This window comes from Seriola lalandi, unplaced genomic scaffold (genome assembly GCF_002814215.2).
Source record: "Seriola lalandi dorsalis isolate HSWRI2012SDOR001 ecotype SW California unplaced genomic scaffold, Sedor1 jcf7180002054616, whole genome shotgun sequence".
NCBI lineage: Eukaryota > Metazoa > Chordata > Actinopteri > Carangiformes > Carangidae > Seriola > Seriola lalandi.
Window position 1 is genome coordinate 577,063 of NW_019525169.1, and position 11,298 is coordinate 588,360.

At 41.3% G+C, this 11,298-nt stretch overlaps 1 protein-coding gene across 1 annotated transcript in view; it reads left to right on the top strand.

Annotated features, from left to right (window-relative positions):
* The window catches only part of ptprn2 (protein tyrosine phosphatase receptor type N2), a 124,706-nt gene that overhangs the window by 109,762 nt on the left and 3,646 nt on the right, over positions 1–11,298 (top strand). Inside the window, exons 16-21 of the mRNA XM_023420079.2 lie at positions 777–854; positions 3,864–3,983; positions 5,197–5,363; positions 7,716–7,769; positions 8,814–8,878; positions 11,148–11,221. Coding sequence (XP_023275847.1) covers positions 777–854; positions 3,864–3,983; positions 5,197–5,363; positions 7,716–7,769; positions 8,814–8,878; positions 11,148–11,221 — 558 coding nt within the window. The remainder of the gene's footprint in view (positions 1–776; positions 855–3,863; positions 3,984–5,196; positions 5,364–7,715; positions 7,770–8,813; positions 8,879–11,147; positions 11,222–11,298) is intronic.

Here is an 11,298-nt window from a genome sequence, read left to right on the forward strand (position 1 = left end):
GGGGGGGGGGGGGGGGGGGGGCGACCCAGCCAACACCTACTCAATCAAGCCTCAATCACATCCCTCAAATCAAGTCCCCCCCCTTCTGTCATTATGTCCCACCTCAGCATTCAGCTCTGTCATGTCAACCGCCTCCAGGCTTTCAAGTCCCACCGCAATATCATGCTTCATGCAGAAAAAATGTCAAAGCATGGACGAAAAAAAAAAGCCATTTCGTGAGGTCGTTGATGAAGAATATTGGTTCGAAGACACTGTAGAGAAGGCTGTACATGACTTAACTAAGGCAGTTGAAAGTGAGGTAATGAATTGGAAAGTGGTTATTTTGAAAAATTCAAAGGGTATGAAGTCAGATTTGTCACTGCTGCTTTTACTAGATAGATAGCTAAGTCCAAGGTCGTCTTCAGTCTTTTTATGCAAACAGGATGTTTCAAGAAACTGATCTTAAACATTCTTTCACTAAAAACAAGACACAAACCACGTCCTTCAGCTATGTATCCAGCATCTAGCGTATGCCTGCATGACATGACGTCTTACACAGCTTACCACCAGTATTGTGCAGTTTCTTTCACTCAAATCATAACATCTTGAGGACAGAGGGGGACGAGGAGGAAAGTAAGAAAGAGGCTGAATGGGAGAGTTAGGTACAGCAGGGAAAAGAAAGTAGACGTGTTTTCCTCAAGAGATGCTGATCTCTTCAGTCTTTTACCCAGACAATATGTTTTCAACAACCAGTCCCCACCCAAACACCATCTCACACTCTGTTCCCTCTCTCCCAGATGGACCATGACCCTCGCAACCCTACTTACATCGCCTCGCAGGGCCCACTTCCTTCCACTGTGGCGGACTTCTGGCAGGTAAAACTCATCTCCCTTCACTCCAGTCTTTCATTTCTTACCATTTTGTTTTCAAAGTGGAAACAACAAATGTGGAAGAACCACAAGGGAGCTATACTACGTCTGACCCAATAGTTTTGTGTCATTTACCAATTGGGGTGTGTTTTTGATGTCTTCTTCTTGGTCCATGGTGGTCTAGTTATCTTCTGTGTTTCAGAAATGATGAGATCAATGAACTAATTTAGCCCCAGTTTGTCGTCCTCATGTTTTATAATTACATTATTACAAATCGCACTCCTTCTCCTCAGAGTCATACCTCAGTCAAATCTAAACTCACAGACATGGTACTCATTTTTTAGATTCAGGTTAACTCACACCTTCTGGGGATAACATTATATCTGATGTCCATCGCACATAAACGTCCATTAATCCACTTAGAAATAATAGAAAAAAAGACGCTCCTTGTAATTCCAGATCAGAGGATTCTTCAGTATCACGGTAATACAGTGATAGCTGTCACTACATCTTTAGGTACATGGCAAACAGGAACTGCTAATAGCTAATTCAGCATACTTTTAATGATGTCAATTTGCAGGAATGTAAACAAATAGAGGCTATAAACCAAGGCTCAAATTGTAGCCTATAGTGTGATTCACTGGCTCCATGGCAACATTATACTTTCTGTTTATGTCCCCCAAAGGGCTGTGGGAAGTGTAGTTCCAAAACTTAGAGCATGATTAGCCCTCAAATAAATGGAAGTCAAAGAATAATTGTGACACACGTTGTAGCTCTGTGACACAAATATAATGGTAATACATGAGAGACACAAACTGGGGCTGCAACTAACGGTGCTACTATTACATGAATAAAACAGTGTCACTAGCAGAATGTGTACTACAGACCTGCAGCCTTTAGTTGTATATGGTAGTCTAAGTACATACTCCCCCAGGAAGTCTAATGTTATTTATAATAATGTTGGTGTTTGCTTATATTTGCATTTTTCTCAATGCTATTTGTATTTCTCCCCTTGTCCATAAATGTCAGAGGAACTTGCCATCAATTACTGGGCATAGGCTATTGTAAAACATGTGGACTTGTGCGGAGGTGTGCCTTAAATGATGCATAGTCGCCAAATGGCGTACTTATTTGTTAATAGGACAGCACTGTAGTAATTAGTGGGCCCATCACCTCCATATGGTGAAGTAACTCTGCTCACCGTGACCAGGATGTAGAAGTGTGAAGCATAAATCCTGGCAGAGCAGCTGGCCCTGCACTCTGCTTCCCTGCATCTTGTATTGAACGGATTCTCATTTTGTATCATTATGATAGTGCTGACTTTGTGCTGGCACAGACATTGGAGTCTGTTTGTGAGCGGGGAAGAGCGGCACAGCCAAGTTTAGTCTGGGTTTGTTTGGTTCTGCACACAGAAAGCAACATAGTTTAAATCACTTTTTAAGCACAAAAACAAAAACCTGCTCACAAGCTCTGTCCTTACATGGTGTCCAAATTAATTAAAAAGCAAAAAAAAACACAGAAGCTATTATCTTAAAAAAAAAATTACCTTAATTGACTACATCAGCTCAAATAGGAATGAACGGTGCCCTGTTTCCTGTGTTTAATTTGTAAATTTGAAAGTGCCTCAAATGAAACAGTTGATAATTATCTCTTAGTCAGTTTGGTTATTTGTTTGTTTGTCTGCCAAACGTATTGTCTGCCAGGTGAATAAATGCATATCCATTATCTAATGAAATGGGCTATTTAGCCATGAACTCAACTTAAAATCTTTCCCAATTAAGCAGAAAATAAATGAAAATTTGACACAGATTGGCTGACACACTGAACATCAGTTCTGTGACTGGGAATAAGTAGTTACCATTAATTATTCAATATGGCTAACCTTCGATTGTGGCAGCACAAAAAAAAAAAAAAAAAAACTCTTTCTCTCCATTAGAAATAAACAAACAGGGGAAACACTGGCACTCTCATGCAAATGGACTGTGCAGGAGGCAAATCTTTTTGCTCTGTCCTATCTAATCCACACTGGCCCCAGGCAGCGCTCTGAAAGGCGGCTCTGCTCTAATCCTCCACTTCTCATTCCTCCACCCCTTCATCCTTCACTCCTTCAATCCGTCTCCCCTCCTTCCCCCCCCCCTCCATCTCTGGCTATTACCTTAGCTCTGTTCGGCCTTGCTTTCCTGCCCGCTCCTCCTCAGAATTCAATGCAAAAGAAGCCAATCAGTAGGAGTTCACAGAGCAGCAACTTCAGTCATGTTCAAGCTTTTTTTTGTTTCCAGCCTTCTTGAATATAAATGATGTGTAGTAGGTGTATCTTATCAGAACCTAGAGATTGTTTATCTTTCAGGAAAAAAGAGAGAAAAAAAAGCACATATGATGCTAGCTAAAAATGGAAAATAGGATTGCACTTTTCCTCACTACCTACAAATATTTGCCAAACCTTACAAGGCTAAATGAATAATATTCCCTCACATTATCACCTTGCCTAATCTCATCACATCCTGGCACAGTTGGCGTGTAATGTGTCCACTGGGCTGGATCGCAGAAGCTTGTGATTAGTGTATAGTCAGGGCCATTGTGTTTTTATAGCAATCATAAAACCTGTGTTTCCTCCTCATTTTCCTAATGGCTGCCGTGGGCCTATATTTTTTCCCAAGGACACATTAGATTGTGATAAGATGAAATGGAGCAGCAGTGCAGTAGATGTTGTGATCTCGCTCAGGCGACTGAGAGAGGGGCGACACATGACGCGCCCTCCTGCTGCTCGACCCAACGTTTATCATTTGTCACACGCAGAGAGGTGACATTTATTCATACTTCCTGGACCAAGATTAAGAAATCAATTTCACTGTAATACAAGGCTGGCATGTAATGCTAATGTGCAATATGCTGCTCCTCGTGGCACGGTTCTTCTACACATTAGTGATATCCTAATTCTGCACAGGTGATTATGAGAGTGGTGTCATCTCGGGACGTTTTTAAACAGACATCTCTCATTTCTCTTCTGACGTGTAGATGGTGTGGGAGAGCGGCTGCGTCGTCATCGTCATGCTTACGCCGCTCTCTGAAAATGGAGTGAAGCAGTGTCACCACTACTGGCCTGATGAGGGATCTGATGTCTACCACATATACGAGGTACGTCAGCGAGACACTGGTGTCTAGCCGTGAAAGTAGTTCTGGTTTTGTGTGGTTGCGTTTTTGAGATATCTGTCTCCAGCCCAATACAATGAATTTAATTTTATTGAATGTGTTGTTTGTAGAATGACTTTTTAAAATATTCGCCAGTCACTGTGAGACCTCACTCTGAAAAGTTTTCAGAGGAACTACCTTCAACCAGTTAAAGATTCCCTGTGAAGCTGCTGAGTGACAAGAACACTGTTTTTTTTTTTGCAAAGACACACATTGCTGTGAAGTTTTCAAATTTCATTTTTACTTTGGGAAGCAAAAAAATCAAATTCATTCACTGCAAATATTATTGGAGCAGTGGCAGAAATGGCAGCGACAGATATCTGAAAACCTGCTGTGTTGGTGTGAAAGGTAGCATGGAGAATGGGTGAAGAGTAGAAAACTTAACGATTATTTGTAGTTTTCAAAAAGAGAAAAGAGAAACACAGAATAAAAAAACTTCAATCTGACTCTAAAAAAAAAAAAAAAAAAACACAACAAAGAGAAATCTCAACAATTTTGATGCTCCCATCAATTATATACATATATATGGTACTCTATTACCACCTACCTTCTCATTGTAAACTGGCCTGTCAGGTGAAGGCTCTACACGTGACATATACAGTCTGAGACCTCGTTCCCATGGGTTAGTGGTCTCAGACTCTTAGGCCCCACTGTATATCCATCTCTTAAACTGCTTACAACAAATTCAACAATGAAGCAGTGACACATTCAGAATAAACAAATGATTCTTACCTGACTCCAGCCTCATGTCCAGTTAGATATGAGAGAGCACACACACTCTTAAAAGAACAGTTTGCCTCTTTGATGACTGTTATTTCTTTGAAACAATTCTAACAAGTAAATGAAATGTTAATAACTATAATGTAATCCCATGTCTTTAAAAAGTCCAAAGCTGGCATGTAAACCAAAAAAACCCTCAACTTCTTGACTGTCTGAATAAAAAGTCTCAGTATGTGGACAGAAACAACATGACAGATATATGGTTTCTTCCTAACAGCTGGGCGCATACAACCAAAACTATCTGTAGGGTTAGAAAACACTAGAGGTGAATCAGAAACTTTTTTTTTTTTTTTTCGTAATTTGTGTGAACTAACTCTTTAAATCCTCATCATCATATGAAGATGTAACCCTTAACATGCATATATTTTCCCATCTTTAGGTCAACTTGGTGTCCGAGCACATCTGGTGTGAGGACTTCTTGGTGCGGAGCTTCTACCTGAAGAATCTGCAGACCAACGAGACGCGCACCGTCACCCAGTTCCACTTCCTGTCCTGGATGGACCGCGGGATCCCCACCTCAGCCAGGACGCTGTTAGACTTCCGCAGGTAGAGTGGAGATCCTGCCGGTTGGCCTCCGATACCGCAGCTCGGCAGATTTCAAACAGATTTCCACTTTTACAACTGGCCTTTATCCTGAGCTTGTTCTTAATCACCTTCCCTTATATTCTGTATTCTGTCAGTGCCTCTCTGGTCCGTCTCGCTTTTACCCCTCTGCCTTTTGGTGTCCTAGAGAATGGTTCTAATAAGGACTGTGTTTCTGTACTATCCCTTTCATCCTGGGCCTATTTCCCTCACCTCCCTCCAGCACATGTGATGCAGCAAATTAACAGCCCCGCACTGCCTGGCTTGGCTTGGGAAGAAAAGAAAAGAAAAGAAAAGAAAAAAAAAAAAAACACCTAATTCAAACACCCAATTAAATGAGAGCTGTCTCGCTAAAAACATGGGAGAGGGGGAAAGCTAGTGACTGAATAACCTCACTCTGTTCTCCATATAATGTGTTCTGGCAGAAGAGAAGCAATAGCTCCTCTGGGAAAACCCAGGAGGGATAGGAAAAGCCCTCCAAATGAGAATAGATGCATCTGATTTGTGGATGGAAGTCTATCCCTCCGGTTTGAATGCAGATGAGAGGGGGGGGGGGGGGGGGAGGATGTGCAGTGTTATCATGTCATCCTTTCCTGACAGAGTCGGTGCTGTTTTTTCAAATTAAACTGGGTGTAGCTGGCAGGCAGATATATTTATTTATGATATTGGTGTGCAGGTTTGAGCTGTGTTTTGATTACATACATAAGTTTTCCTTTGCTGTTGAGATCTCCCTAATGACTAGATTGCCTTGATGTAACTCCATTAATGCTGCTGTAGGTTATTGGGAAACTAAAGCTCTCTGATTACGTGATTCAGAGATCCACACGAAGTACTGTACACTCACGGTTTTCACGGTTTCGGCCAACTCAGTATTTTGCAGTTGCCAGTGTCATTTTTGTGATGTTGCAGCTAGTAATATGAGCCCAGTTGCATAGTCACAAAAGTGATCATTGGAAACTGTGTCTCCTCAGCCAGGCCTGTGCACAAACTGTCTTTCTCTCACTTCTGACTCTCTGTCTCCCTCCTCCTCCTCCTCTCACTGCTCCTTCCTCTGAGTTGCATGGGAACTCCAACCATCTCTGCAAAAATATACATTCAATGTAATGTAATTTAATATAAAAAAAAACAAAACAAAACGGAAATGAATTCAAAATATGAAATAATAAAACATTTTATCATGCAAAATAAACAATGGTTTACTTATTTATATATGTATATGTACATGTATTTTAATTATAAAACAAAGTTTGGGGTCACTGAAGACCTTCATCATGGCAAAAAGAATTCAAATAGATCACACCTTTGCTTTGAAATGCATGAAGTACACATGAGAAATACAGTTTTACAGTTGTATTTCTAAAGGTCCAAATACACAGGAAACAACATACAAAATACAAAAACTAAGAATAAACCAGGAAACTGGAAATATATATCAGAAGTAATGAAAAGGAAGAACTATTGCACAAACTAGCAATGGTTAATATAAAATATGTATATAAATATAATATCTTGCAGTATCTTTAGCTATATAAAGTATAATTATGAGCTGCAACACATTATTATCACTATTAGTGGTAGTAGTGGTATTATAGTGGCAGTAATTGTTGACAGCTGACACATAAATTTGAGTCACTGTATATTCATGCAGTATGATTTGTCTTACATTTATTGTTTTATTCACATATTCTGTTTTACTGATTTAAAAAGCAACACATAGTCTAGATAAGCTACACATATGAGATATATACAGACATTTATTTTTCTTTCTATCGTTGAAAGGTGAAAAAAAAAATTAGGGAAACGGAGAGACGTAGAAGCTCTCGGTATAGTCAGTTTCCATGGCAACAGCGGGGTGTGAAAAGGCTTGTTGGCCTTCACCGTGCCTGTGGTGTATAACATTCATATCTGGCCAGGGTTAATGCGTCGGCGGTCGGCAATCACAACATCACACCACCACATCCATCACCCACACGTCACAATAATGCTGTTTGAAATGATGCTCAATTTATTTACATGGTGCGACGCGGATCTCTCTCTCTCTCTCTCCCTCTCTCTCTCTGTCTATCCTCAAATTAAAGTGATTGATTGACAGGAGGGAGCATCTCTCAGGATTCTGTTTGTTCCTTTGATTATTGCAGCCATTAATTTCATCCAGACCACAGCGCAGGAGTCCCTCATGAGTCACATTCGCTTTAATTTTCACTGTTATTACTCAGCAAAAAGAATCGATGTTTCCAGAGTCTAATTTAAGACATATTGCTGTGAAGCTAACAATAACATCCAGTTTTCTCTTTTTGTTTTTTTTTTTTATTCCAGAAAGGTTAACAAGTGCTACCGGGGTCGATCATGCCCGATAATTGTTCACTGCAGGCAAGTATAACTATTTGAACCTTGTGTCAGTGGCTGAACTGCTGAATTGGGATAGAGAGTGTTTGTCGTGGCCTGTGTGTTGGAGGGGAGAGGCTGTTTATTTAAACCCGCTCAGTCCATTTACTCTATCTGGGTCTACTGAAGCCGCTGTTTATTCCACTGGCTGTGTCCTTATGGAAATAGTGTGGTACAAAGACACGCAGCCAAAGACTCTTCCATTTCCCATTTGGTTGAGTTAGTTAACTGGCCTTGATTGGTTTGTATTAAACACCAGGTATCTGTCTGACCACTTTTAATAGTCACATCCTGTTAAGTCATGCATGGGGCCAGGCAGCCCGCTCTCCCTCTGAGGGAGCTGTACAGACAGAGTGTCTAGCACTGGATTAATGAAGCAGTGGTGCTCAGGCCGCTCTCCTGTTTTATTGGCCTTGCCTTTATTAGAGCGATGTGCACGCCTTGTTTGCAATTAACATGCAGAGCCGTTGAATGGCCGGCGGGCACAAAGGGAGGCTTTTCATAAGACTATCTCTGGAGTAATGGAAAAGCAAGGCTCTCCAAAAGCTGTTCTCGAACCGCCCCTGGCCTCTCAACCTCTCCTCTGCTCCTGAGGTGCATGCATTTAAAAGCCTTTGTCCCCAGTGTGCCTCAGAAACCATTCCCCTCTCCCCAATAGCCGAGCAAGTCTCAAGACCACACATGCTCTCGTGTGCAAAGGCTTAACATAATCACATTTATTGGAACATCAAATATTCAGATCTCCTCAGGTACTTTCATAGGAATATTAAAGATTGTTATTGATTTCTGCTATTTAAGTATTTTATTATGTCTGTAATGTCAGGTTTTAAGTAGATGGAGCAGTGTGTATCTGTATGCATAGTCTAATTTGTGTTTAAATATACTCCACAGTCTCTCAGCATATGCAGATGTAAATGAGCAATTTGTTTCCTTATAAGAAAAACACTCTGAGATTAAAGCATCCAGAGCTTCACTCCGCCACCTTAATGATCTCTGTCTCGCTCTCCCTCTTTCTCTGACTCTCTGCAGTGATGGAGCTGGCAGGAGTGGGACTTACATTCTGATTGACATGGTCCTCAATAGGATGGCTAAAGGTAACGATCAATGGCTTCCCTTTCACTCTTTCTGCTTGCGTTCAAGTGTTGCCCTGGCAACGCTAAAGCCTCTCATTTTCCACAGAGGGTCTTGGGGATGCATTAGAGGGTGACTTTTCTGAGGCCTGGAAAGGCAGCGAAGACAGAGGCAAAAGAAAAAAAAAAAAATGGAGGGAGCTGCTAGGGGAGGAGGAGAGGAACAAAGAGAAAACAGAGAAAGGGAAAATGAAAAAGAAACCTACGCCCACATTAGTAATTATCTATTTAAACCACCATCACGCCATATTGACCTGCATCACAATTGGTACATGAATTTAGATAGGACATGCATGGAAATGAAATGTTTAAAGGAAAAATCCATTCAAATGTTGCTCCAATGCTTTGTATCAATATTTGATATTTAATGGGAACTGTGCGCTTATATTATTTTATTATTGATTTATTCTTAACAATCCATATAATGTGCACCCTATATTCATTGAACTTGTCCACATTTATTCCTATTTTACACAAACCTAACTGCCTGAGATCACCAGGATGGTAGAAACCTGGATGACCTGGTGCTCTTGCATTTGTTGGTCCTTTGCTAGCGTCATATTGTAAAAGAAAAAACACCGCAAAAGAAGATGACATGCAATTGGTTACAAATCACAGTAGCTTGGTGTGTTAATGGACATCGTCTGGAGAAATTATAATCCACGAAAATAGGCAAGAAAAGCTGCCTGAAAAGGATCTTCATGGCATAGCTGCATCATTACATATAAAGCAAGTTTGAAGACGCAAAAATTTTTGCTTCCTGCAACAACGAAAACCAGTGTTTTTTAGTAGAATCTCCACACCAGCAAAGAAGGAGTTGTAGCATGAGAAGAATAAGCACAATTTGCATGAATAAACAGTTACATCATTTTGCTTGCTGGCTCACAAAGAAAAAAATGAAGCTCGTCAGACATATTCTTTGAGATATCCAAGTTATCTGTGGCTATTGTTGCACAGGAGCTGAGTTCTTCCAAAGGCTGCCTTACGTCATTTTAATACCCTCCGTAGCTTAGCCTGCCCCCCTGCCCTTTGCCCTTTGACCTCTGGCCTTTACCCTCACTGCTCTGCATGCCCTCCTCCTCCTGCGATCCAACCCCACGTCACAACAGTTTAGGAGAACAACCGCCTCTGATGCAGACCTTCCCTTCGCTGTCTGTACAACAGTAATAAGACTGACCCGTCCTGATGGAGGTTCATGTAGTTCAGTGACGAATGCGCCGTTGTCCGCGGTGATGAAAGGTGCCACCCAGTCTCTTTTTAACCTTTTGTTTCTTGCTCCATAACTGAATGTATAAAATGAACATAATCTCACTCGCCAAGGCTTTTTTCTTTGGTCGGAGAGCCTCTCTTCAGCTTAACTTTGGAATCCAGCCTTTCGGAGACATGAAAGTCTTGTCGGAGCACTGGAGTACTTTGAGTACTAAGTCCAGCAGCATTAAATCCCCCCTTTTTCTCCCTCTCTTCTTCTCTCTCTCTCACTCACACACATACATACATTTTTACCCTTGCTCCATCTCTTTTGCTTCCTTTTTCTGCTTCACTTTCCAAAACATCTTGAGAGTTCAGGGTCTCTCTTTCTCTCTCTGTCTCTCTCTCTCTCTCTCTCCCACTCCCTCTACTTCTCTGTGTTTGTTTCCTCACATCACCTCTCGTCTGCTTCTCGAAATCCATAAACCTGAAAGTAGAGTACGATTTCCAGATTAACATCATCCAAAACTGACTCGACTCAACAGCCGCTGATCACTGTTGAAGGCAAACAACTGTTACATGGGTTAATCATCAGTATGGCTGCTGCAAAGGCTATAAATCATTGTAATTAGCATTTGTTGATTCTCAGACACACACACACACACACACACATACACATGCATGCACACACACACACGACAATATCGTTGTATCAAAAAGCTCTTAGCACACTTCATAGTTGGACATAATTTAAACCAATTTTTGAACAAGATTCTCACAGAGAAACCAGTGCTCAGTGTTTTTCTTTTTTTTTTCTTTTTTTTTTTTATGCATTATTGCACATTTCCCAGACCCCAAAAATATCCTCTTGCATATTTTATCGAGAAACAGTCTGTGGCTCTCGTCCAAGTCTTTCGAGGGATGAATGTAATAATTTTCAATCGCTGCACTGTTCCAAAGGGAGCCCAGTATAAAGAGAGATTGACAGATGTGAGCTGGATTACTCCGCTGCTTTGAACTCAGTCCAATTTTCGGTCTGTTGCAGGTGCTAAAGAGATTGATATTGCCGCTACCCTGGAGCACTTGAGAGACCAGAGAGCTGGCATGGTCCAGACAAAGGTAAGGTCCCCGGCTTTGAGTTTTGAGAGGTGGGGGAGATGGGAGGAGAAGGAGGTGGGTGGGGGGTAGTGGAGGGT